Source organism: Loxodonta africana, chromosome 6 (assembly GCF_030014295.1).
Source record: "Loxodonta africana isolate mLoxAfr1 chromosome 6, mLoxAfr1.hap2, whole genome shotgun sequence".
Taxonomy (NCBI): Eukaryota; Metazoa; Chordata; class Mammalia; order Proboscidea; family Elephantidae; genus Loxodonta; species Loxodonta africana.
The window spans coordinates 17,399,655-17,423,729 of NC_087347.1; the positions used below are offsets into that span (position 1 = coordinate 17,399,655).

At 40.4% G+C, this 24,075-nt stretch overlaps 1 protein-coding gene across 9 annotated transcripts in view; it reads left to right on the forward strand.

Annotated features, from left to right (window-relative positions):
- Positions 1-24,075, forward strand: part of DOCK10 (dedicator of cytokinesis 10) — a 305,484-nt gene that overhangs the window by 131,937 nt on the left and 149,472 nt on the right. For all 9 annotated transcript variants that reach the window (XM_064286624.1, XM_064286627.1, XM_064286625.1 and 6 more), the window contains exon 3: positions 12,052-12,141. In XM_064286624.1, the coding sequence (XP_064142694.1) occupies positions 12,052-12,141 (90 nt within the window). The remainder of the gene's footprint in view (positions 1-12,051; positions 12,142-24,075) is intronic.

Sequence of the window (24,075 nt, forward strand, 5' to 3'; positions counted from 1 at the left end):
TTGTATCCCCCCAAAATACATGTTGTAAATCCTAACCTCTGTACCGGTGGTCATAATCCCATTTGGGAGTGGAGTATCTTTGTTATGTTAATGAGGCAGTATTTGTGGAGGGTGTGTCTTGAGTGAATCTCTTTTGAGATATAAAAAGAGCAAATTAGGCACACAGAGGCAAGCAGAGTTGGGGGAAGACAGATAACATGCTGCATGAAGATCACCAAGGAGCCAAAGAATAGAAGCTGAAGAGACAGGGACCTTTTCCCGGAGTCAGTGGAGAGAGAAGCCTTCCCCTAGAACTGGTGCCCTGGTTTTGGATTTCTAGCCCCCTAACTGTGAGAAAATAAATTTCTGTTTGTTAAATCACTCACTTGTGGCATTTCTATTATAGCAACATTAGAGAACTAAGATAGAATTGGTGGTCAAGATAGCACCTAGAATGAGGTGACATGCGATCTGGGTCCTGATTTCTGTTCCCCATGCTAAAAGCTGGGGATGGAGTGTTTCAGATAGAATGAATAAATGGTACAGAGGTCCTGGAGCAGCTCTGAGATTGAAGATGGGTGTGAGGCTTGAAGAGAGAGTGGTCAGGGTGAGGTTGGGCAAGGACCAGGATAAGGCATTTGCATCTTATTCTAAATACGAGTGGGAAGTCGAGTGTTTCAAGAAAGGGAACAAGTGATCTGTGAATACTATTGTTAAAATGGCTTAGAAGCAGTGTCTGACCTCCTCCAACCCCCCAAAGGGGGAGGAGAACAGGATCAACAGCACAAGGCTGATTCGTATGAGACGGGTATCAGACATGCCTTCTCTCTCCGCTGTCTTTACCAGTTCTGACACCAGCTGTCCCTCCCATAGCACTCTCTACTGGGTTTGATAATGCAGTACAATGGCCACATAGAACTCAGAGACCATACTCACAATTATGGGGTTTATTAGGGAAGTAACAAGTACAACTCAGGCTCAGGAACACTCAGAATACAGTTCTATCAGGACAGTGTCTTCCCAGCTGTGCTCGCAGGCACACCTCTCCCTAGCTCTGGGACTCTCCCCAAAGACCCTCAGCTTTCTCTCTTCTTGGACCGGGAAATCCACCACTCCATGTCCTGCTGCTGGGCCTCTGCTGCTACCACTTCTCACCATTTTCAGGGTTACAGCTTGCTCGCGCTCTCTCCGTCTCCTGCTTCCAGGAGCTTCTCAGTGCAGGGATCCCAGGTCCAAAGGACACAATCTCTGCTCCTGACTGTTCTTCCTTGGAGGTGGTAGAATCCTCCTCTCTGTTCTGGAATTGGCTCTCTTTTAAGGCAAAACTGACCAATCCTCTTGGTGGGCCACAATTACCCTATCACACAGTCCTGCCCAATCACCTGGGTGGGAGTTACAAGACCATGGCTAGAAAGGCCCCACCCAAAAATAATCAATCACGTTGCAATCATTAAAGTTCATTTGGTCTCTGGATGGAGAATGTATTGCAGGGGGCAAAGAAATCTGGGAAGCCAGCTAGAAGAGTAGCTCCCAGTTAGTACATTCTCAAGAACTATTTGATGCCAACTATCCCCAAGAGTCGATGGCACTAGAAAAAAAAAAAAAAAAATTCCCTATGAGGAAGCAGTGTTGGTTCAGTGGTACAATTCTCACCTTCCATGTGAAGACCCAAGTTCAATTCCCGGCCAATGAACGTCACACGCAGCCACCGCCCATCGGCCATTGGAGGCTTGTGTGTTGCTGTCATGTTGAATAGGTTTCAGTGGAACTCCCAGACTAAGACGAACTAGGAAAAAAGACCTGGTAATCTACTTGCAAAAATTAATCAATGAAAACCCTATAGATCACAATGGCCCAGCCCACTACCAATCATGGGATGGCACAGGACTGGGCAGAACTTTGTTCTGTTGTGCATGTGCGTGGGGTCACCAGGAGTCAGGGTCTGCTTCGACAGCAACTAACAAAAACAACGATCCCTATTTTCAGAAAGTGTCATATCCTACAAGAGGCTAAACTTTAAATGACATTAAGCAACTGATGAACAAAAACATAGTCTTGAATATTATTACCTTACAAGATTACTAGATTTGAATATTAACATAAATTGTTCTCCCTATGGCTCATGGGTGCCCTGCTGTTGTATGGCCTGTGAGCCAAGAATGAAATTAGTATTTTTTTAAAAGAAAGATATTTTGTGACATGTGAAAATATGGAATTCCGATTTCAGTATCTGTAATTAAAGTGTTATTGGAACACAGTGGCACTCATACATTTACCTGTTGTCAATGACTGCTTTTGTGCTGTGGTGACAGAGTTAGAATAGTTTTGAAAGAGACATATGACCCGCAAAACCCAAAATATTTACTGCCTGACCCTTTACTGAAAAAGTTTGCTGACCCTGCTATAGAATACAACAACTGCATTAAGTATTTTTTCTTGCTCTCTGTGAAATAAGGCCCTTCTTTAAGTTTCCCCTGCCATTATCTGCTCCATCTACAGCCCATGTCACATGGTAGGGGTGTTGCATTGAAGGCAAGTTCTTGGCAAGTATATCATTCCCCGAGTTCATCCTTGAACAGTAGGTCAGGCTTCTTTGGATGTGTGTGGATGGTCTCTACTCCCCCAGTAGGAAGCAGTAATAGAATGACCACCCCAATCCGAGGGAATTGCAGTGTGGGAGGAGGGGCAATGGTTTCAAACCCCCCACCCTCCCTCCAAGTGTTGTTAGTCCAGTTCTGCCCTGCAGACTGGAGAATGTAGCTCACTTCCATGTCTCCACATTACCAAGCTCCCACACTTGCAGCAGATGTGATTCATTACTTGGTTTGTTTAATCAATATTTATTCAGCACCCACGAGGTGCCGAATATAGAACAGCACTTCCTAGAGGAGTGAGGCTGACAAGAAAAGCACAGCCCTGCCTTTAAGGAGCTTATGCCCTAATATGGATGAAACATTAAGCTCATTCAAAATACATATGGTTAGGGAGTATCAAGAAACAGGGCCTTCACCTGGTACATGATACACTGAAAATGGGATTATTATCTCTTTTACCAAGGCAGTATTTTTATATTGTAAACACGGGCATCAGCATATCCATGTTTCACTCTGTTTCCTAGTCTCAAACTACAATCCTTCTTTTTTGCCTGGACCCAAGAAGTGGTCTTTTAACTGGTCTTCCTGCATTCTGTCTTGCCCCACATTGACTCATTCACACAAGGAGTCAAAGGAAACTGTTTTTTTTTCATTGTGCTTTAAGTGAAAATTTTACAAATCAAGTCAGTCTTTCATACAAAAAGTTATACACACCTTGCTGTGTACTCCTGGCTGCTCTCCCCCTAGTGAGACAGCACATTCTTCCTCTCCACTCTGCATTCCCCATGTCCATGCAACCACCTGCTGTCCCCCACTGCCTTCTCATTTCGCCTCCAGACAGGAGTTGCCCACATAATCTCATGTGTCTACTTGAGCCAAAAGTCTCACTCCTTACCAGTATCATTATCTATCTTATAGTCCAGTCCAATCCCTGTCTGAACAGTTGGCTTTGGAAATGGTTCCAATCTTGGGCTAACCAAGGGTCTGGAGACCATGACCTCCAGGGTCCCTCTAGTCTCAGACCATTAAGCCTGGTCTTTTTACGAGAATTTGAGATCTGCATCCCACTGTTCTGCTCTGTCAGGGATTCTCTGTTGTGTCCCCTGTCAGGGCAGTGATTGTTGGTAGCCAGGCACCATCTAGTTCTTCCAGTCTCAGGGTGATGGAGTCTCTGATTTATGTGGCCCTTTCTGTCTCTTGGGCTCATCTTTACCATATGTCTTTGTTGTTCTTCATTCTCCTCTGCTCCAGGTGGGTTGAGACCAATTGATGCATCTTAGATGGCCACTTGCTACCATTTAAGACCCCAGTCACCTCTCTCCAAAGTGGAATGCAGGTTTTCTTAATACATTTGGTTATGCCAATTGACCTAAATGTCCCCTGAAACCAAGGTCCAAAGGAAACTTTTTGAAATACAAATCGGATCATAGCACTCCTCTGCTTATGCTGTTCTTTGACTTCTTGTTGCCTTGAGAATCAAATCCAACTCTTTTCCATTGTCCCTGTCATCTGGCTTCTTAGCTGTCTATGCGAACCCATCTCCTGGTCCTATTCCCTGTGGTTGCCACACAGATACCTAGCACTCTCTGTGTTCCGCAAACTTGCCAAGCTCACCTCCCTGTAGGGCCTTTACTTTCTCTGCACAGCTGGTCCTGTTTCTCTTCAGGACTCAGTTCAAATGTCACCTCTTCAAAGAAGCCTTGTTGACTTCCCACCTGCATTAGCTCACTGCCACCCAGGTCACTCTGTCACATCACCCTGTTTGCTTCTCTTTAGAGCACTTATCGCTACCTAGGAAGATCTGGTTTTGCTTGTTTCCTCCTCGATTGCCTCTTTCTGGCCATTGGAGCATAGCCTCCAGAAGGACAGAAATCTCTTCTGTCTTGACCATTGCTGGATCCTTGGCAACTAGAGCAGGATTGGGCATGAAACAGGTTGAAAGTGCATATTAATTTTATGAAGTAGCTTTGAGGAACACACAGTTATTGTTTTGAGCAGAAGTTTAATCATTTGAGAACTGTTAAGAACCATTCTGAAATGGAAGCCCTAGAACTGAAGAGAATGAAGTAATTGGCTTTCTTTAATAAGGAGAATGATCATCAATATGAAACTTTCCTCTTTGACACAGTTGGACATGTCACCTTAAAAAAGCCACGCTAAGATCATGATCCCCATTCTCCAAATCCTCATCCCAGTGCCTGGCACATAGTTGATATTTAGCAAAGGCTAGCTTCCTCCATGTAACACTTTAAAGTCGCTATTCACTTGCTCATTCTCTTGTTTTCTATTCCTAGACAAGGGAGAGATCAGTTCACATCCACACTTGAGGTGCCCCCCCAACACAATGTCTGGTTCATGGGCATTCAATGAAGATTGTCCAGATGAAGGGACTGAAGCAGAAGCGTTTTCCTTTTTCTTGGTATACCTGCTAGAAACTACCCTCCTTATACATGGGTTCTGGGACCAGGTGCTTGGACTTATGCACCACCTGTATCGTAATAATTCATTAGGAATAAGCCATATAGTTGCATTTGTTAACCCATTCATTCCAAAAACCTATACTACTATAAACCCCAGTGCTGTCAAGTCAATTACAACTCAAAGCTACCCTCTAGGACAGAGTAGGATTGCCCCATAGAGTTTCCAAGGAGTGCCTGGCGGATTCGAACTGCCAACCCTTTGTTTAGCAGTGGCAGCACTTAACCGCTATGCCACCAGGGTTTCCAAATACTACTATACTAATCATATTTGCTACTCTTGTTTTTCTCATTATTCTTTTTTAAGTTGATGGTAACAGAACTTAAGACAAAAAAATACAGAGCATAGTCACCCAAATATGGCTTAGAAAATAGCCAAGGAGAGTGGGAAAAGAAAGCTCGGGTAAAAGAACACGTTTGAAGGACACACTGAATCATATTATCAAACCATGCAGCTGAAGTGGAGACTGGTTCTAAATAGCAGGATAAAAAATGAGACAGTCAGAAATGCGTTTCTTGCTGAGAAAAAGATCCAGAAAGCCTGAATTGGAATCATTTATGGGAGGTACAAAGTGGTAAATAAGAAAATACAGTGGTCAAACTAGGAATGCTGTCCACAATGGACAGGCCACTCTGTTACCGATATTTCAGTGCTACCCAAGCTGCCCTGTTTCAACTAAGCTTCATGGAATACCTTCCGTGAGCCAAGCATATATCAAGGACACCAATATGAACAAGAATCAGTGTTGACTCTTGAAAGGTTTCAGGCCTTTACCTGAAACTTGAAAAGGGCAGTGCCATTTTCAAAGTCAAAAGTCTATGTTGCATGACTGAAATAGCCTGTCAGGAGAGTTCCATGAGCTTTTCAAATCCCATCTTCATATCACCAGTCTAGTATCAGAGCTCTAGTGTTCTCTGGTAGAATCTTTCGTGGCTTACTGTTAAGACTGGATGAGTGGTGGATTTCATGACGTACCAGTGGCTTGTTCTTTTCATAGTATGTTTTTAGCTATAAAAAGCATCTGGCATCTGGAGACTTCCAGATTCAGCTGCATGGGTCATTTTATGGGAGGAAGCAGAAAGACCTTAATAGGTTTTAAATTGCAAAGCAGAAAGGTCATGAGTTTTCATTTTTTTCTGCTTGCATCTGTTACTGAGACAGTTTAACATTTTATAGGAATCTCAACCTCTTTTTAACCCTTGGCTTCTGAGCTTGAGGGGCAGAATCTACATGGCTCAGAGTTCACACGGAACACAGTAATTGCAACTTAAAAGCTAAGTAATAGTTTTTGTCTAACTAACTTCTAAGTTCTAATGTTTCTCTCATTCACCAGCTATTGAAGGTTAGATTTGGAAAGGATCTTATCCAAGGCTGTAGAACAACTGTGAGGACAGGAATCAAACCTGACTCTTGTGTTATTAGAGTTTCTGTCTAAACAGCACACTTTTTACTGAATACTTGCTGGAAATATAAGGTGTATAATGTGAAGGAATATTAATTCCATGAATGCTGCAGTGAGTGACACCATTAGAAGATTAGTACTGCAGTGAAGTGATCCTGGAGTGTTTAATTCAGTAAGAATGTGTGAAAACTCTTCTCTGTAGACAAGATCACACTAGTGACGTATGTCCGCACAATGACTTATACGTGAATGTTCACAGCAGTATTAATCATGATAGCAAAAAGTGCAAACAACCTAAATGTTCATCAGCTGATGAGTGAATAAACGGGATGTCGTATATTCATGCAATGGAATATTATTCGGCAATAAGAAGAGACGAAATACTGGTACATGCTACAACATGGATGAACCTTTAGCACAGTGAACCTGAAACTTTCATTGTGCTAAGTGAAAGAAGCCAAGAATAAAAGGCTACAGATTGTATGATTCCATAGATGAAATGTCCAGAATAGAAAAATCCATAGACACAAAAAGTAGATCACTGTTTGCCACACAGGCTGAGGGAAAGAGGAATGGGGAATGACTGCTAATGTGGATGGAATTATTTTCGGGGTGATAACTGTCCAGTTATGGGCCACAGCTCTCTAATTGTGCATTTTGGACATAGTTTCTCTTTGGCAAAATAAGAAGGACCTTCTCTTTTCAAGCACAATGAAGATATTAAAATGGCATTCTTGTGTATTTTAAAAAATAAAACCACAACAAAGGTATTTTTCTGACTGTGGCAAAAAAAAAGAATTCCAAGCAACTAATGTCATTTAAATGTCTACTCTAATAGAATACAAGGGAATAAGAGTGCCTGAATCTGAGACATTTACATGACAATCATTTTTAAACACCTGCGTAGATAGGAATTGCTTGCTGAGTGGTGGTTAGTAGTTCCCTGTTGTGAGGACTGACTGATTACAGTAAGCACCATCACTTTTGTCCTTCTTTTTGAGCAGCTAGAACTTAAAACACTGTCCAAGGAAGCCTTTCTCAGCCCCAGGGTTGGAAAAAGCAGCCTTTATTTTAGACGTTGACAGTGGCTTTTGGCTAATTGTTGGCCAATTGAGAAATGGCCCTGATGTGCTTAGAATGAAGTCATCATTAGTCATGCTAGCCAGCGGAATGGGGCTGTGACATAACCACAAAGACTACTCACCACAAAAGAGAAGGAACCAGAAAGTGACAGGGCTGCAGCTGAAGATGTCTCAATATCACGGACCTGCAATTACAAATGCAGGCCAGCGTGCATCATTTCACCACAGATTTTATTTCTCAGTGCCTCATCTCTGGACAATAGACCCCATAGAAAACTCTACCACTAGAAGAGGAGCTAGGCTGGGTTCCAGTGCAGCCCCAGATCCGTTTCATGCTATTGAGCTATACTAATTGTCGAGCAAAGGGGTTTCTAAAATAGAACAGGAAGTCTGTTGTGGCCAAGGCAATTTGTCGTGGTCTGAAAGCATCTGATTCTCAGAAAAGAAATTCTTTGTAACCATATTAATACCATTAACAAATATGACTCTTTAAACATTTCTTCTTCTTTAATCTGTTTATTTTTGCTTCAACAGAGACACAGTAGAGAAATCTAAAAGTGCCACAATTCTTAAAGTTGAAGCTTTATAGAGGCCTTGTGCTTTTTCAGGGAAATGCACTAGTACTACAACATGATCGAACTAAGATCAATAGCCATTATAGGCACCCATTATGTATGTATCCCTTGTCTTATACCTTGGGTATTCAGTTAAAGGTATTAATCCATTGCTGTCGAGTCGATTCCGACTCATAGTGACCTATAGGACAGAGTAGACCTGCCCTATGTGGTTTCCGAGGAGCACCTGGTAAATTTGAACTGCTGATGTTTTGGATAGTAGCTGTAGCTCTTAACCACTATGCCACCAGGGTTTCCATAAAAGGTATTAGATGTACAATAAATGCACACATGCAGTAGAATAAATTTTTAGATTGATCAGTTACATGAGTGTGATTCAGCCACAGTTGTCTTGTTTTTTAAAGAATCAGCATCATTTCATAGCTAGAAGTAATTTTCCCCAGCCATTTCGTGCATAATTGGAAACGCTGATGGGATAGTGGTTAAGAGCTACTGCTGCCAGACAAAACGTCTGCAGTTCGAATCCACCAGGCGCTCCTTGGAAACTCTATGGGGCAGTTCTACTTTGCCCTGTAGGGTCGCTATGAGTTAGAATCAACTTGACGGCAATGGGTTTCGTCTGTTTTTTATATTATCCCACAGAGTGTAATCTTGGTGACACAGTAGGCCTTACAGTGTAACTGAACAGGAAGCTTAATTTTGAACCATGTCGTTCTGTCCTCCACCAAAGTTATTTTAGAGCAGCTATTATTAAAAAAAAAAAAAAAGGCAAGAATGCGATAGGATAATAAGAGAGGGAAATATCTTGTGTCTCTTTCTGTATAAAATTGTCATTATAAAATAATGGCCATAATGTAGAATTTTTTTTTAATTAGAGAAAAAATGTCCCTAATCTTGCCAGTAGATTATAATATGTAACGTCTCCTGGAAACCAAGCAAGTTATAGAGTTTCTGTGAATTATCTGTCCAAACAGGAAGCAAAGTTATCCCCAGATAATTAAAATCCAGCAATAACCCCCAAAGCTCATTTTAGGCATTATTTTTAATCTTCTACTCCAAACTTTTCAGTGGACTTTAATTACTGCTTACCTTCTGTCAGAGTGAGTAACATAAAAGAAGCAACTCAAAGGAGGAAATTCAAAAGGAATTGAAAATGTAGAATCTAAATTATACGCCCTGGGTTGGACTCACCCTACTTCACATAAGAAGCAATTGCTCGGTGTGCCTGTCTTCTCTCACTTTGGCTAGGCAGCCATGATTATTTAGGCAGCACTTCTAAACTCTATTCACCCCACTGCAGTCAAATCCTGTGGCAAATGTGCCTACCCAGGGACCTCAGTTTTCAACAGTGGCTTAGGATCAGCAGAGTTGAACTGATGGCCATGGGTTTGAGAGTGCTGTTGGCACAGTGGTTAAGTGCTCAGCTCCTAACTGAAAGGTTGGTGGTTCAAGCCCACTAGTAGCTCCGAGGGAGAAAGATGCAACAGTCTGCTTCCTTAAAGATGTACAGCCTTGGACACCCTATGGGGCAGTTCTACTCTGTCCTATAGGGTCACCATGAATAGATTTCTCAGCAAAGCGTTTGGTTTTTGGTTTGGTTTAATGTATCTAACCCATTGCCATCAAGTGGATTCCGGCTCAGTGTAGAAGTTCCCTGTAGGGTTTCCAAGGAGCAGCTGGTGGATTGGACTGCCAACCTTTTGGTTAGCAGCTGAGCTCCTAACCACAGTGCCACCAGGGCTCTTTATTGTATCTAGGACATAATTTTCTGATTATTTTTCATTTTCTAATCTTGTTGGATTCACATGATGTTCTTCCTCTTTCACTATGTCTAACCCCATGCTCCCCAACATGCACATGTTTACACAGACTGAAGATCACACACCACCCACTCACACATTCTCATGCAGACAGGCGTACACACACACAAAAAAAACACCACTCACACACCTACTGTACACACAGAAACACAGACTCCCACAGACACACATGTACGTCCATACACTACTCACAGTCACACACATAACACACAAGGGATACCACACATGTACATTCTCACAAACCACATACATACACAGACACACTCACCACACACGCTCACGTACATAAACACTCATAATCACATATTCACATCTGCGCACATGCACACTCACAGTGACTTACAGTCACACACCACCCACTTATACGTACTTGTACAGACATGCACACACATAGGCACACAAATACAACACACTCATAAACCACACATACAATAACACTCTCACATACCACATGTTCGCACAGAAACACAAAGCCCACTCACACAGGCACGCTCACACACACTCAACAAATTTAGCAAGTAATTAAGCACCATACTTGGCTTTGGAAACCCTGGTGGCATGGTGGGTAAGTGCTCCGGCTGCTAACCAAAAGGTCAGCAGTTCGAATCCACCAGCCACTCCTTGGAAACTCTATGGGGCAGTTCTACTCTGTCCTATAGGGTTGCTATGACTCGGAATCAGCTTGATGGCGACGGGTTTTGTTCTATTTTGTTTTACTTGACATTGAGGTTGAACCAGTGAAGAAAACAGACAAAATGCCTTCCCTTGTGGAGCTGACTTCAGGGTAAGAAGAAGGGAGATTTGAAGTAAGCGAGAGGCTAGGTTGGAAGCAAGGGGATGATGGTGGGACTTGGTGGTTGAGGCTGCAGTGGCTGCTGTGACCTCAGGAGACTTAAATCACCTGACCCTGTCCTACCTGTTTTCTCTGAAATGAAGGATTGTTCCTGAGTTTCATCTGTTCCAACAACTTAGGGTAGAAAAATGGCCTTCATCTAGAGCAGTTTAAATAAATTTAATTTGTGCTTTAGAAATCCTGATGAACCATTCGTAGTTATTGGGGACGTGCAATATAACAGGTCATAGGGTTGGTACCATGGATGTTAACAGATTCATCATCCTAGTGACCCTGAAATGGCGAGAAGTGCAGACTAAAGGAAGCAGATGGCTGGTTATGGAAGCCTATTGTGTTAGCACATCCCTTTCTCCCTAGGTGGATGGAGTCAGGAAACCCTGGTGGCGTAGTGGTTAAGAGCTGTGGCTGCTCCCCCAAAGGTTAGCAGTTCGAATCCACCAGGGACTCCTTGGTAACTCTATGGTGCAGTTCTACTCTATCATATAGGGTCGCTATGAATCGAAATTGACTCTTTGGCAACAGGTTTTAGGGATGGAGTTAAAGGTCTGTAAAGAGGAGACAATCCATGAAATTCTGTTTTGGAAGTTGTATTCTAAGGGGTACTTTATACTTTTAGTTCATGTGTGTTCATTCAATAGAATGTTTGGTAGACATTGACGTTGGAAAATATTTTGTTTCAGTGAAAATAGGAACAAAAATGTGGTGTATTTTTTTCAGGTACAGATTTACCAAGCATCCTTTCTTCCTTCCCACCCTCAGTTGTGGTCCTTGACATACCCCCTATACAAACACACACACACACACACACACACACACACAGAGCTTCTCGGAGGGGCCATGTTTATTCTTTGGTTATTCAAAAAGATATTTACCAGAGGATTAAAATAACACTGACTTTTGAAGTTGTCTTCACTTCATATTGATTTCAGCATTGCCAAATATAAAATAAAGGTACCAGTAGAAATACACTAAAGTCAAAATATATAGATGCACCAATTTTTGTTTTCTGTAGGGAGGGAAACTGAGCTTAAAATTGTAAACTGCAATGGTAAAATGGTAATTGTGATAACGCCGGTAGTGGTAAAGGAATGTTTGCATCTCCTGCCCTAGAGATTAACTTGGTCAGAACTACAAAATTTCTCTGTTCCATCTTCTGTTATCCTTAAATGTGAGGCCATAAAATAGCTTCCGTATTGTGTTTGCAGTTCGGTGGTCTGCTCAAGGCTTTGAAGTTGAAGGGCTTAATTGATTTTTCTTGTTCTTCTCAGACAGCCACCGTGTCTTGGGATATCCGAACATTGTACTCAACAGTGCCCGAAGATGCAGCAAACAAAGCAGAAAGTTTACTGGTGAAAGAGGTAAATGCGATGATTCTGTTCCTTTATTTATAAATCTTTTGGTTCCCTTCAGGCAGCTCTGATTCATTACAGTATTACTGTTATTATTCAGAGAATTCCAATGACTATGATTAGTTGGTGCCTTCCAGCCTTCATCACCTATAGGTGCTTTCCATCTTCCCGTTAAGTAGTTTTTATTATCTGGTTTCTATTCAAATTGTGGTGTTTTTTTTTTTTTTCCTTCTTTTGTCTTTGTGTAAAATCCCCACATTGAGAAATTTTCGAGAACTCTTTTTTTTTTTTTTTAATTGTGCTTTAAGTGAAAGTTTACAAATCAAGTCAGTCCCTCACACAAAAACTTATACACACCTTGCTACATACTCCCAATTGCTCTCCCCATAATGAGACAGCCCATTCCCTCCCACCGCTCTCTCTTTTTGTATCCATTTCACCAGCTTACTAACCCCCTCTACCCTCTCATCTACCCTCCAGGCAGGAGATGCGAACATAGTCTCAAGTGTCCACCTGATCCAAGAAGCTCACTCCTAACCAGCATCCCTCTCCAGCCCATTGTCCAGTCAAATCCTTGTCTCAAGAGTAGGCTTTGGAAGTGATTCCTGGCCTGGGCCAACAGAAGGTCTGGAGGCCATGACCACTGGGGTCATTCTAGTCTCAGACCATTAAGTTTGGTCTTTTTATGAGAATTTGGGGTCTGCATCCCACTGCTCTCCTGCTCTCTCAGAGGTTCTCTGTTGTGTTCCCTATCAGGGCAGTCATCGGTTGTAGCCAGGCACCATCTAGTTCTTCTGGTCTTAGGCTAATGTAGTCTCTGGTTTATGTGGCCCTTTCTATCTCTTGGGCTCGTAATTACCTTGTATCCTTGGTGTTCTTCATTCTCCTTTACTCCAGGTGGGTTGAGACCAATTGATGCATCTTAGATGGCGGCTTGCTAGCGTTTAAGACCCCAAATGGCACTCTCCAAAGTGGGATGAAGAATGTGTTCTTAATAGATTTTATTATGCCAATTGACTTAAATATCCCCTGAAGCCATGTTCCCCAAACCCCTGTCCCTGCTATGCTGGCCTTCAAATCATTCAGTTTATTCAGGAAACTTCTTTGCTCTTGGTTTAGTCCAGTTGTGCTGACCTCATCTGGAAAATTGTGTGTTGTCTTTCCTTTCACCTAAAGTACCTACTCGCTAATTAGTGAATACCTCTCTCTCACCCTCCCTCTCTCCCTCCCTGCTCTCATAGCCATCAAAGAATATTTTCTTCTCTGTTTAAGCTATTTCTTGAGTTCTTGTAATAGTGGTATTATGCAATATTTATCCTTTTGCAACTGACTAATTTCACTCAGCATAATGCCTTCCAGATTCCTCCATGTTATGAACCATTTCACAGATTCATCAGTGTTCTTTATTGATGCATAGTATTCCATTGTGTGAATATAACAATTTAGTTATCTATTCATCCATTGATGGGCACCTTGGTTGCTTCCATCTCTTTGCTATTGTAAATGGTAATAAACATGGGTGAGCATATATCTGTTCGTGTAAAGGCTCTTATTTCTCTAGGATATATTCCAAGGAGTGGGATTGCTGGATCGAATGGTAGTTCTATTTCTAGCTTTTTAAGGAAACGCCAAATCGATTTCCAAAGTGGTTGTACCATTTTACATTCCCGCCCACAGTGTATAGGTGTTCCAATCTCTCCACAGCCTCTCCAACATTTATTATTTTGTTTTTTTTTTTTGGATTAATGCCAGCTTTGTTGGGGTGAGATGAAATGTCATTGTAGTTTTGATTTGCATTTCTCTAATGGCTAATGATTGTGAGCATTTCCTCATGTATGTGTTAGCTGTCTGAATGTCTTCATTAGTGAAGTGTCTGTTCATATCTTATGCCCATTTTTTAATTGGGTTATTTGTCTTTTTGTAGTTGAGTTTTTGCGGTATCATATAGATTTTAGAGATCAGGTGCTGACCGGAAATGTCATAGCTAAAAACTTTTTCCGAGTTTGTAGGTAGTGTTTTTACTCTTTTGGTGAAGTCTTTGGATGAGCATAGGTGTTTGATTTTGAGGAGCTCCCAGTATCTAGTTTTTCTTCTGCATCGTTAGTAATGTTTTGCATACTGTTTATGCCATGTATTAGGGCTCCTAACGTTGTCCCTATTTTTTCTTCCGTAATCTTTATCATTTTAGATTTTATATTTAGGTCTTTGATCCATTTTGAGCTCGTTTTTGTGCATAGAGTTTGGTATGGGTCTTGTTTCATTTTTTTGCAGATGGATATCCAGTTATGCCAGCACCATTTGTTTAAAAGATTGTCTTTTCCCCATTTAACCGTTTTGGGGCCTTTGTCAAATATCAACTGCTCATATGTGGATGGGTTTATGTCTGGATTCTCAATTCTGTTCCATTGGTGCATGTATCTGTTTTTGTACCAGTACCAGGCTGTTTTGACTACCGTGGCGGTATAATAGGTTCTAAAATCAGGTAAAGTAAGGCCTCCCACTTTGTTATTCTTTTTCAGTAATGCTTTACTTATCCAGTGCCTCTTTCCCTTCCATATAAAGTTGCTGATTTGTTTCTCCATCTCATTAAAAAATGTCATTGGAATTTGGATCGGAATTGCATTAAATCTGTAGATCACTTTTGGTAGAATAGATATTTTTATAATGTGAAGTCTTCCTATCCATGAGCAAGGTATGTTTTTTCACTTACGTAGGTCTCTTTTGGTTTCTTGCAGAAGTGTTTTGTAGTTTTCTTTGTATAAGTCTTTTACATCTCTGGTAAGGTTTATTTCTAAGTATTTTATCTTCTTGGGGCTACTGTAAATGGTGTTGATTTGGTGATTTCCTCTTCGATGTTCTTCTTGTTGGTGTAGAGGAATCCGACTGATTTTTGTATATTTATCTTGTATCCCGATACTCTGCTGAACTCTTCTATTAGTTTCAGTAGTTTTCTTGAGGATTCCTTAGGGTTGTCTCTGTATAAGATCATGTCATCTACAAATAGTGATACTTGTATTTCTTCCTTGACCATCTGGATGCCCTTTATTTCTTTATCTTGCCTAATTGCTCTGGCTGGGACCTGCAGCAGAATGTTGAATAAAAACAGTTATAAAGGGCATCCTCTTCTGGTTCCTGATCTCAAGCGGCATGCTTACAGGCTTTCTCCATTTAGGATGATGTTGGCTCTTGGCTTTGTATAAATGCCCTTTATTATGTTGAGGAATTTTTCTTCTATTCCTACTTTGCTGAGAGTTTTATCATGAATGGGTGTTGAACTTTGTCAAATGCCTTTTCTGCATCAATTGATAAAATGTGATTATTGTGTTTTGTTTCATTTATGTGGTGGATGACATTAATTGTTTTTCTAATGTTGAACTATTCCTGCATACCTTGTATGAATCCCATTTGCTCATGGTGAATCAATTTTGATATGTTACTGAATTCTTTTGGCTAGAATTTTTGTGAGGATTGTTACATCTAAGTTCATGAGAGATACAGGTTCTGTAATTTTCTTTTTTTGTGGTGTCTTTAGCTGTTTTTGGTATTTGCCCCTCTTTTTCTATATTTAAACCTAACTTTTATTTCTTTGTGTTGCCTTATCTTCTTCTCCATATGGAAGATCTATGACTACATTTCTTAATTTCTTAGTCCCTCTTTATTATTTTAATGTTGTCTTCTTTTATGCAATAACATTTCTGTTACCCTGTTTTGAGCATTTTTTTTTGCTTGCTTTGTTTTTTTGGTTTCCCTGTCTGGGTTGACTTGTGCTTGCTATGCCCAGCGTTCTAGTCTTGGGTTGATGCCTGATATTATTGATTTTCTTAGCAAAGAACTCTCTTTGGTATTCCTTATAGTTTTGCTTTGTTTTTTTATGAATTCCTTAAACTTCTGTTTATCTGGAAATGTCCTAAAGTCACCTTCATATTTGAGAGACAGCTTTGCTGGATATATGATTCTTGGCTGAAAACTTTTTTCCTTCAGTTTTTAATATTAGTCATCCCATTGCCTCATTGCCTGCATGGTTTCTGCCGGGTAGTCTGAGCTTATTCTTATTGCCTCTCCTTTGTAGGTGACTTTTCATTTATCCCTAGCTACTCTTAAAATTCTCTTCTTACATTTGGTTTTGGCAAGTTTGATTATAGAATGTCTTGGTGACTTTCTTTTAACATCTACCTTATGTGGATTTCGATAAGCATCTTGGATAGATATCTTCTCATCTTTCACGATATCAGGGAAGTTTAGTGCCAACAATTCTACAACAACTCTCTCTGTATTTTCTGTAATCCCTCCCTGTTCTGGTACTTCAGTCACTCGTAGATTATTTCTCTTGATAGAGTCCCATGTGCTTCTTAAGTTTTCTTCATTTTTTTTTAAATTCTTTTATCTGTTTTTTCTTCAAATATATTAGTGCCAAGTGCTTTATCTTCAAGCTCAGAAATTCTGCTTTCCACTTGCTCAAATCTGCTTCTCTGACTTTCTACTGAGTTGTCTACTTCTGTAATTTTTTTGTTAATCTTCTGATTTTCTGATTGCTGTCTATCTATGGTTTTTTCCAGGTTATTAAGTTTTTCATTGTGTTCCTAAATAATCTTTTTAATTTCTTCAGTTGCATTATCTGTGTGTTCCTTGGCTTGTTCTGCGTATTGCCTTATTTCTTCCCTGATGTTTTGAAGGGTTCTGTATATTAATCTTTTGTATTCTGCCTCTGGTAATTCCAGGAATGCATTTTCATCTAGAAGATCCTCGGATTCTTTGTCTTGAGAGCTTTTTGAGGTGGTCATGGTCTGTTTCTTTATGTGACTTGATATTGATTGTTGTCTCCTACCCATCTATCAGTTATTGTGTTAGTTTATTTTATGTTTGCTTACTATGTTGTAGCTTCTTGCTTTGTTTTGTTTTGATATGCCCAAATGGGCTGCTTAAGTGATCTAGCTTGATTATTTTCACCTTTGGAGCTCTGATATCCTGTCCCCAGTGGCTAGAGCTGTTATCAGGTATATCAGTCTAGGAGTCCATTCACTTTTCTTGTATGAATTCAGCTCAGGTGTCCAGGTAGCTGAGCATCAAGCGAGTAGTGCAAGCCCTGTCCTACAGTCTTAGAGGGGCTGGGGTGATTGGTGTAGATACCAGTATCTGGTTGCAGCAGGGGGTCACACTCTGAACAACGCAGTGGGTTGAGAAGCGTCCCCCATGTGTCTCTGAGGAAAACGTTTCTCTGTTCCCTAGAATGTACAGGTGGGTGGATCCTGCAGATGGACCATGGGCACCCAATTTTTTTGGTTGTAAGGACTGGGAGGTGCCAGTTATCCTTGGACCACTTTTGCTGGTGGCTAAGTGACCTGAGTGAGCTACCAGTCCTCAGGCCCCTGATGTGGGTAGGTGAGGACCGTTTTTAATAGGCACAGCAATGTCATACATCAAACACCCACCTCTCCACCGCACAGCTGAAATGGTTGGAGTCTGCCAACAAGGGCCTATTCTCCTGAAATAGGCCCACACAGGTCCATGCAGAGTGGAAAGGTTCTCAAAGTCTATAGACCGTTTGTGCCTGGACAGGAACTGCTTCTGTCCTGAGCACCCCCGGTTAGTGGAGCTGGCAAATTATCTTTCCCCCCAAATTCCAATTTTATTCCTTCTCCAAGGCTAGGAAGATGGCTCTAGGCACTCAACAAGGTTTATCTCAGGTTCAGGGAAGCCAGCCTTTGTAGCCAGCTTGGGAGCCAGCGGGGGGGGAGGGGGCGGAAAAGTATATGCAAGTACTTAGCTTTTGCCGAGAGCTCCGTTCTTTTCTGGTTCCGGAGGTGTGAGCAGGCTGTGTGGCTGGCTGCTTCTCCCTGAGGAAATTGCTGCCGAAGGCTAGTACCACCCGCCACCACCGCTCGAGGAATGGTACCTGTGGACTCCCCACGATTCAGGTCCTGTAACTCCTCTCTACTTCTGAACTGTCTTTTCCTCCCCCGCCCCTCAGCTTGTTTTCCAAGCTTGCGTTTGAAGTTCAGGGGTCCTACCTTGTCATAAATATACTTAATCCACTTGATTTTTCCGTTCTTTGTTGTAAAGAGGGCTCACCGGAAGTGTCTGTCTATTCCGCCATCTTGGCTGCACCTCTGTAGAACTCTTTATAGAGACATTGTTGTTATTTCACTTACTTGGACTGAGTTATAGGAAAAGCCATATTATGTGGGCATTCTGGGTCATAGAGTTTCTATTTTAAGAGGTGTTTTACATTTCTTTCAAGTACTTACTATGGAAATAATTGATGGTAAAGACACTGTAGACATTTTAAAGGGACTGATAAAAGTCTGTTAGTATATTGTCTACTTGCATTCATTTGGTGTATAAGAGGCTTATAAAAGTACTTCCTTGCCCAATCAGACTACAGGTTGATTTAGGGGGGGGGATTGGGCTTGACCAGCTCCTTCTGTGTTCACCATGGTGGTCCATAGCAACTACTTAGTAGTTGTTTATCAAATGAATGAATAAATGATTGAATGAATGAATGAAGACGGTTCACAATGACAGACTTTAGCCCAGCCCAGGTCAAACTGAAAGTAATGGAGTTTCAATGGAGTGTTTAATTCTGAGGAAGTGGTATGTCTGAATTAGAATTTAATTAAAATTACATACAATTGCAAAATCTTTTTTAACTCTTAAAAATATTTGTATTAATATAAGCTAGCTTTTACATACTGTACTGTCGTACAGTCAGAATCCCATATGTGTTTTGTTTTCATCACACATATTGTATGTTGTATTATTCAATCTAGATCATCTTTTGCCATAAAAATACTTGTTGATTTTTTTTTCCAATTCCATTATTTCATATTTATTTCCCAAAATCCACATTGAATTATGACACCTAAGGAGGCAGAAAAAAGTACAGATTTGTTAATATTTTCAGATAACATCAGGATATCTGAATGTACTGTTTCCACATTTACTGGTAAAAATAATGTGTGACATCAGTACCATAATATTTTGTTTATGGTCGCCTTAGAGGAAGTCTTATTATCTAGAGGGCATCTCTTCATTTAGAAAAATGTTGACAAATCATATTCAGTACTAATATGAAAATTATTGAGATCAGGTCTACAAAAAGTCCTGTAGAAAATATATGTGTTAGCTCGCACATGGAACATTCTCTAGAATAGACCACATATTAGGTCATAAAACAAACCTTTGCAGAATCCAAAACATCGAAATATTACAAACCATCTTCTCAAACCACAAGGCCATAAAAGTGGAAATCAATAACAGAAAAATTAGGGAAAAGAAATCAAATACTTGGAAAATGAACAATACCCTCCTGAAAAAAGACTGGGTTATAGAAGACATTAAGGAGGGAATAAGGAAATTCATAGAATGCAACGAGAATGAGAATACTTCCTATGAAAACCTCTGGGACACAGCAAAAGCAGTGCTCAGAGGCCAATTTATATCGATAAACGCACACATACAAAAAGAAGAAAGAGCCGAAATCAGAGAACTGTCCCTACAACTTGAACAAATAGAAAGTGAGCAACAAAAGAATCCATCAGGCACCAGAAGAAAACAAACAATAAAAATTAGAGCTGAACTAAATGAATTAGAGAACAGAAAAGCAGTTGAAAGAATTAACAAAGCCAAAAGCTGGTTCTTTGAAAAAATTAACAAATTGATAAACCATTGGCCAGACTGACTGAAGAAATACAGGAAAGGAAACAAATAACCCGAATAAGAAACGAGATGGGCCAAATCACAACAGACCCAACTGAAATTAAAAGAATCATATCAGATTATTACAAAAAATTGTACTCTAACAAATTTGCAAACCTAAAAGAAATGGATGAAATCCTAGAAAAACACTACCTACCTAAACTAACACAATCAGAAGTAGAACAACTAAATAGACCCATAACAAAAAAAGAGATTGAAACAGTAATCAAAAAACTCCCAAGAAAAAAAAGCCCTGGCCCGGATGGCTTTACTGCACAGTTCTACCAAACTTTCAGAGAAGAGTTAACACCACTACTACTAAAGGTATTTCAAAGCATAGAAAATGATGGAATACTGCCTAACTAGTTCTATGAAGCCACCATCTCCCTGATACCAAAACCAGGTAAAGACATCACAAAAAAAGAAAATTACGGACCTATATCCCTCATGAACATAGATGCAAAAATCCTCAACAAAATTCTAGCCAATAGAATTCAACAACATATCAAAAAAATAATCCACCATGACCAAGTGGGATTTATACCAGGTATTTTTTTTTTTTGTATGCAAGGCTGGTTTAATATTAGAAAAACCATTAATGTAATCCACCATATACATAAAACAAAAGACAAAAACCACATGATCTTATCAATTGATGCTGAAAAGGCATTTGACAAAGTCCAACACCGATTTATGATAAAAACTCTAACCAAAATAGGAATTGAAGGAAAATTCCTCAACATAATAAAGGGCATCTATGCAAAGCCAACAGCCAATATCACTCTAAATGGAGAGAACCTGAAAGCATTTCCCTTGAGAACGGGAACCAGACAAGGATGCCCTTTATCACCGCTCTTATTCAACATTGTGCTAGAGGTCCTAGCCAGAGCAATTAGGCTAGACAAAGAAATAAAGGGTATCCGGATTGGCAAGGAGGAAGTAAAATTATCTCTATTTGCAGATGACATGATCTTATACACAGAAAACCCTAAGGAATCCTCCAGAAAACTACTGAAACTAATAGAAGAGTTTGGCAGAGTCTCAGGTTATAAGATAAACATACAAAAGTCACTTGGATTCCTCTACATCAACAAAAAGAACACCGAAGAGGAAATAACCAAATCAATACCATTCACAGTAGCCCCCAAGAAGATAAAATACTTAGGAATAAATCTTACCAAAGATGTAAAAGACCTACACAAAGAAAACTACAAAGTACTACTACAAGAAACTTAAAAGGACCTACTTAAGTGGAAAAACATACCTTGCTCATGGATAGGAAGACTTAACATAGTAAAAATGTCTATTCTACCAAAAGCCATCTATACATACAATGCACTTCCGATCCAAATTCCAATGTCATTTTTTAGTGTGATGGAGAAGCAAATCACCAACTTCATATGGAAGGGAAAGAAGCCTCGGATAAGTAAAGCATTACTGAAAAAGAAGAAGAAAGTGGGAGGCCTCACTCTACCTGATTTTAGAACATATTATATAGCCACAGTAGTCAAAACAGCCTGGTACTGGTACAACAGGCATGTAGACCAATGGAACAGAATTGAGAACCCAGATATAAATCCATCCACATATGAGCAGCTGATATTTGACAAAGGCCCAGTGTCAGTTAATTGGGGAAAAGATAGTCTTTTTAACAAATGGTGCTGACATAACTGGATATCCATTTGCAAAAAAATGAAACAGGACCCATACCTCACACCATGCACAAAAACTAACTCCAGGTGGATCAAAGACCTAAACATAAAGACTAAAACGATAAAGATCATGGAAGAAAAAATAGGGACAACATTAGGAGCCCTAATACAAGGCATAAACAGAATACAAAACATTACCAAAAATGATGAAGAGAAACCCGATAACTGGGAGCTCCTAAAAGTCAAACACCTATGCTCATCTAAAGACTTCATCAAAAGAGTGAAAAGACCACCTACAGACTGGGAAAGAATTTTCAGCTGTGACATTTCCGACCAGCGCCAGATCTCTAAAATCTATATGATTCTGTCAAAACTCAACCACAAAAAGACAAACAACCCAATCAAGAAGTGGGCAAAGGATATGAACACACACTTCACTAAAGAAGATATTCAGGCAGCTAACAGATACATGAGAAAATGCTGTCGATCATTAGCCGTTAGAGAAATGCAAATTAAAACTACGATGAGATTCCATCTCACTCCGACAAGGCTGGCATTAATCCAAAAAACACAAAATAATGAATGATGGAGAGGCTGCAGAGAGATTGGAACTCTTATACACTGCTGGTGGGAATTTAAAATGATACAACCACTTTGTATCATTTTAAATTTGGAAATCTATCTGGCGTTATCTTAAACAGTTAGAAATAGAACTACCATACAACCGAGAAATCCCACTCCTCGGAATATACCCTAGAGAAACAAGAGCCTTCACACAAACAGATACATGCACACCCATGTTTATTGCAGCTCTGTTTACAATAGCAAAAAGCTGGAAGCAACCAAGGTGTCCATCAACGGATGAATAGATAAATAAATGGTGGTATATTCACACAATGGAATACTACGCATTGATAAAGAACAGTGATGAATCTGTGAAACATTTCATAACATGGAGGAACCTGGAAGGCATTATGCTGAGCAAAATTAGTCAGAGGCAAAAGGACAAATATTATATAAGACCACTATTATAAGATCTTGAGAAATAGTATAAACTGAGAAGAACACATACTTTTGTGGTTACGAGGGAGGGAGGGAGGGTGGGAGGGGTTTTTTACTGATTAGTTAGTAGATAAGAACTACTTTAGGTGAAGGGAAGGACAATACTCAATACATGGAAGGTCAGCTCAACTGGACTGGACCAAAAGCAAAGAAGTTTCCGAAATAAACTGAATGCTTCAAAGGTCAGCGAAGCAAGAGCGGGGGTTTGGGGACCATGGTTTAAGGGGACTTCTAAGTCAATTGGCAAAATAATTCTATTATGAAAACATTCTACATCCCACTTTGAAATGTGGCATCTGGGGTCTTAAATGCTAACAAGCAGCCATCTAAGATGCATCAATTGGTCTCAACCCACCTGGATCAAAGGAGAATGAAGAACACCAAGGTCACACGATAACTATGAGCCCAAGAGACAGAAAGGGCCACATGAACCAGAGACTTACATCATCCTGAGACCAGAAGAACTAGTTGGTGCCCGGCCACAACCGATGACTGCCCTGACAGGGAGCACAACAGAGAACCCCTGAGGGAGCAGGAGATCAGTGGGATGCAGACCCCAAATTCTCACAAAAAGGCCATACTTAATGGTCTGACTGAGACTAGAGGAATCCCGGCGGTCATGGTTCCCAAACCTTCTGTTGGCCCAGGACAGGAACCGTTCCCGAAGACAACTCATCAGACATGGAAGGGACTGGACAGTGGGTAGGAGAGAGATGCTGATGAGCTATTTGTATCAGGTGGACACTTGAGACCGTGTTGGCATCTCCTGTCTGGACGGGGGATGGGAGGATAAAGAGAGTTGGAAGCTGGCAAAATTGTCACAAAAGGAGAGACTGGAAGGACTGACTCATTAGGGGGAGAGCAAGTGGGAATATGGAGTAAGGTGTATATAAACTTGTATGTGACAGTCTGACTTGATTTGTAAACGTTCACTTGAAGCTGAATAAAAGTTAAAAAAAAAAGAAAATATATGTGTTAGCTTAGGAAAGGATTTGAAATGTTTATGACATTCAGTTCTTAACTAGGAACATTTGACTAGAACTTCTCGTGTGTTCTTCAATAAAATACTGCACTTTCTTCATAAATGTTTAACTTTGTTATTAAATTTATTTGGGGATATTTTACAGTTTTGTTACAAATATGTATGGGATTTTAAAAATCAATTTCCTTTGCTTACTGTCCGTTGCTAATATTTTTTCAAAGCTACTGATTTTGAATATGTATAGCTAGCTTGGAGCCCTGGTTGCACAGTGGTTAAAAGCTCAACTGCTAATCAAAATGTAGGCAGTTTGAATCCACCAGCTGCTCTTTAGAAACCCTATGGGAAGTTCTACTCTGTCCTGTAGGTTCACTATGAGTCAGAATAGACTCCACAGGAATGGGTTTTTTGTTGTTGTTTTTTGGTTATAGCTAGTTTACTAAACTCTCACGTTCCAATAATCCCATTGCCTTTGAGTCAATTGCGACTCATAGCAACCCTATAGGACAGAGTAAAACTGCCCCATAGGATTTCCAAGGCCGTAAATCTTTACAG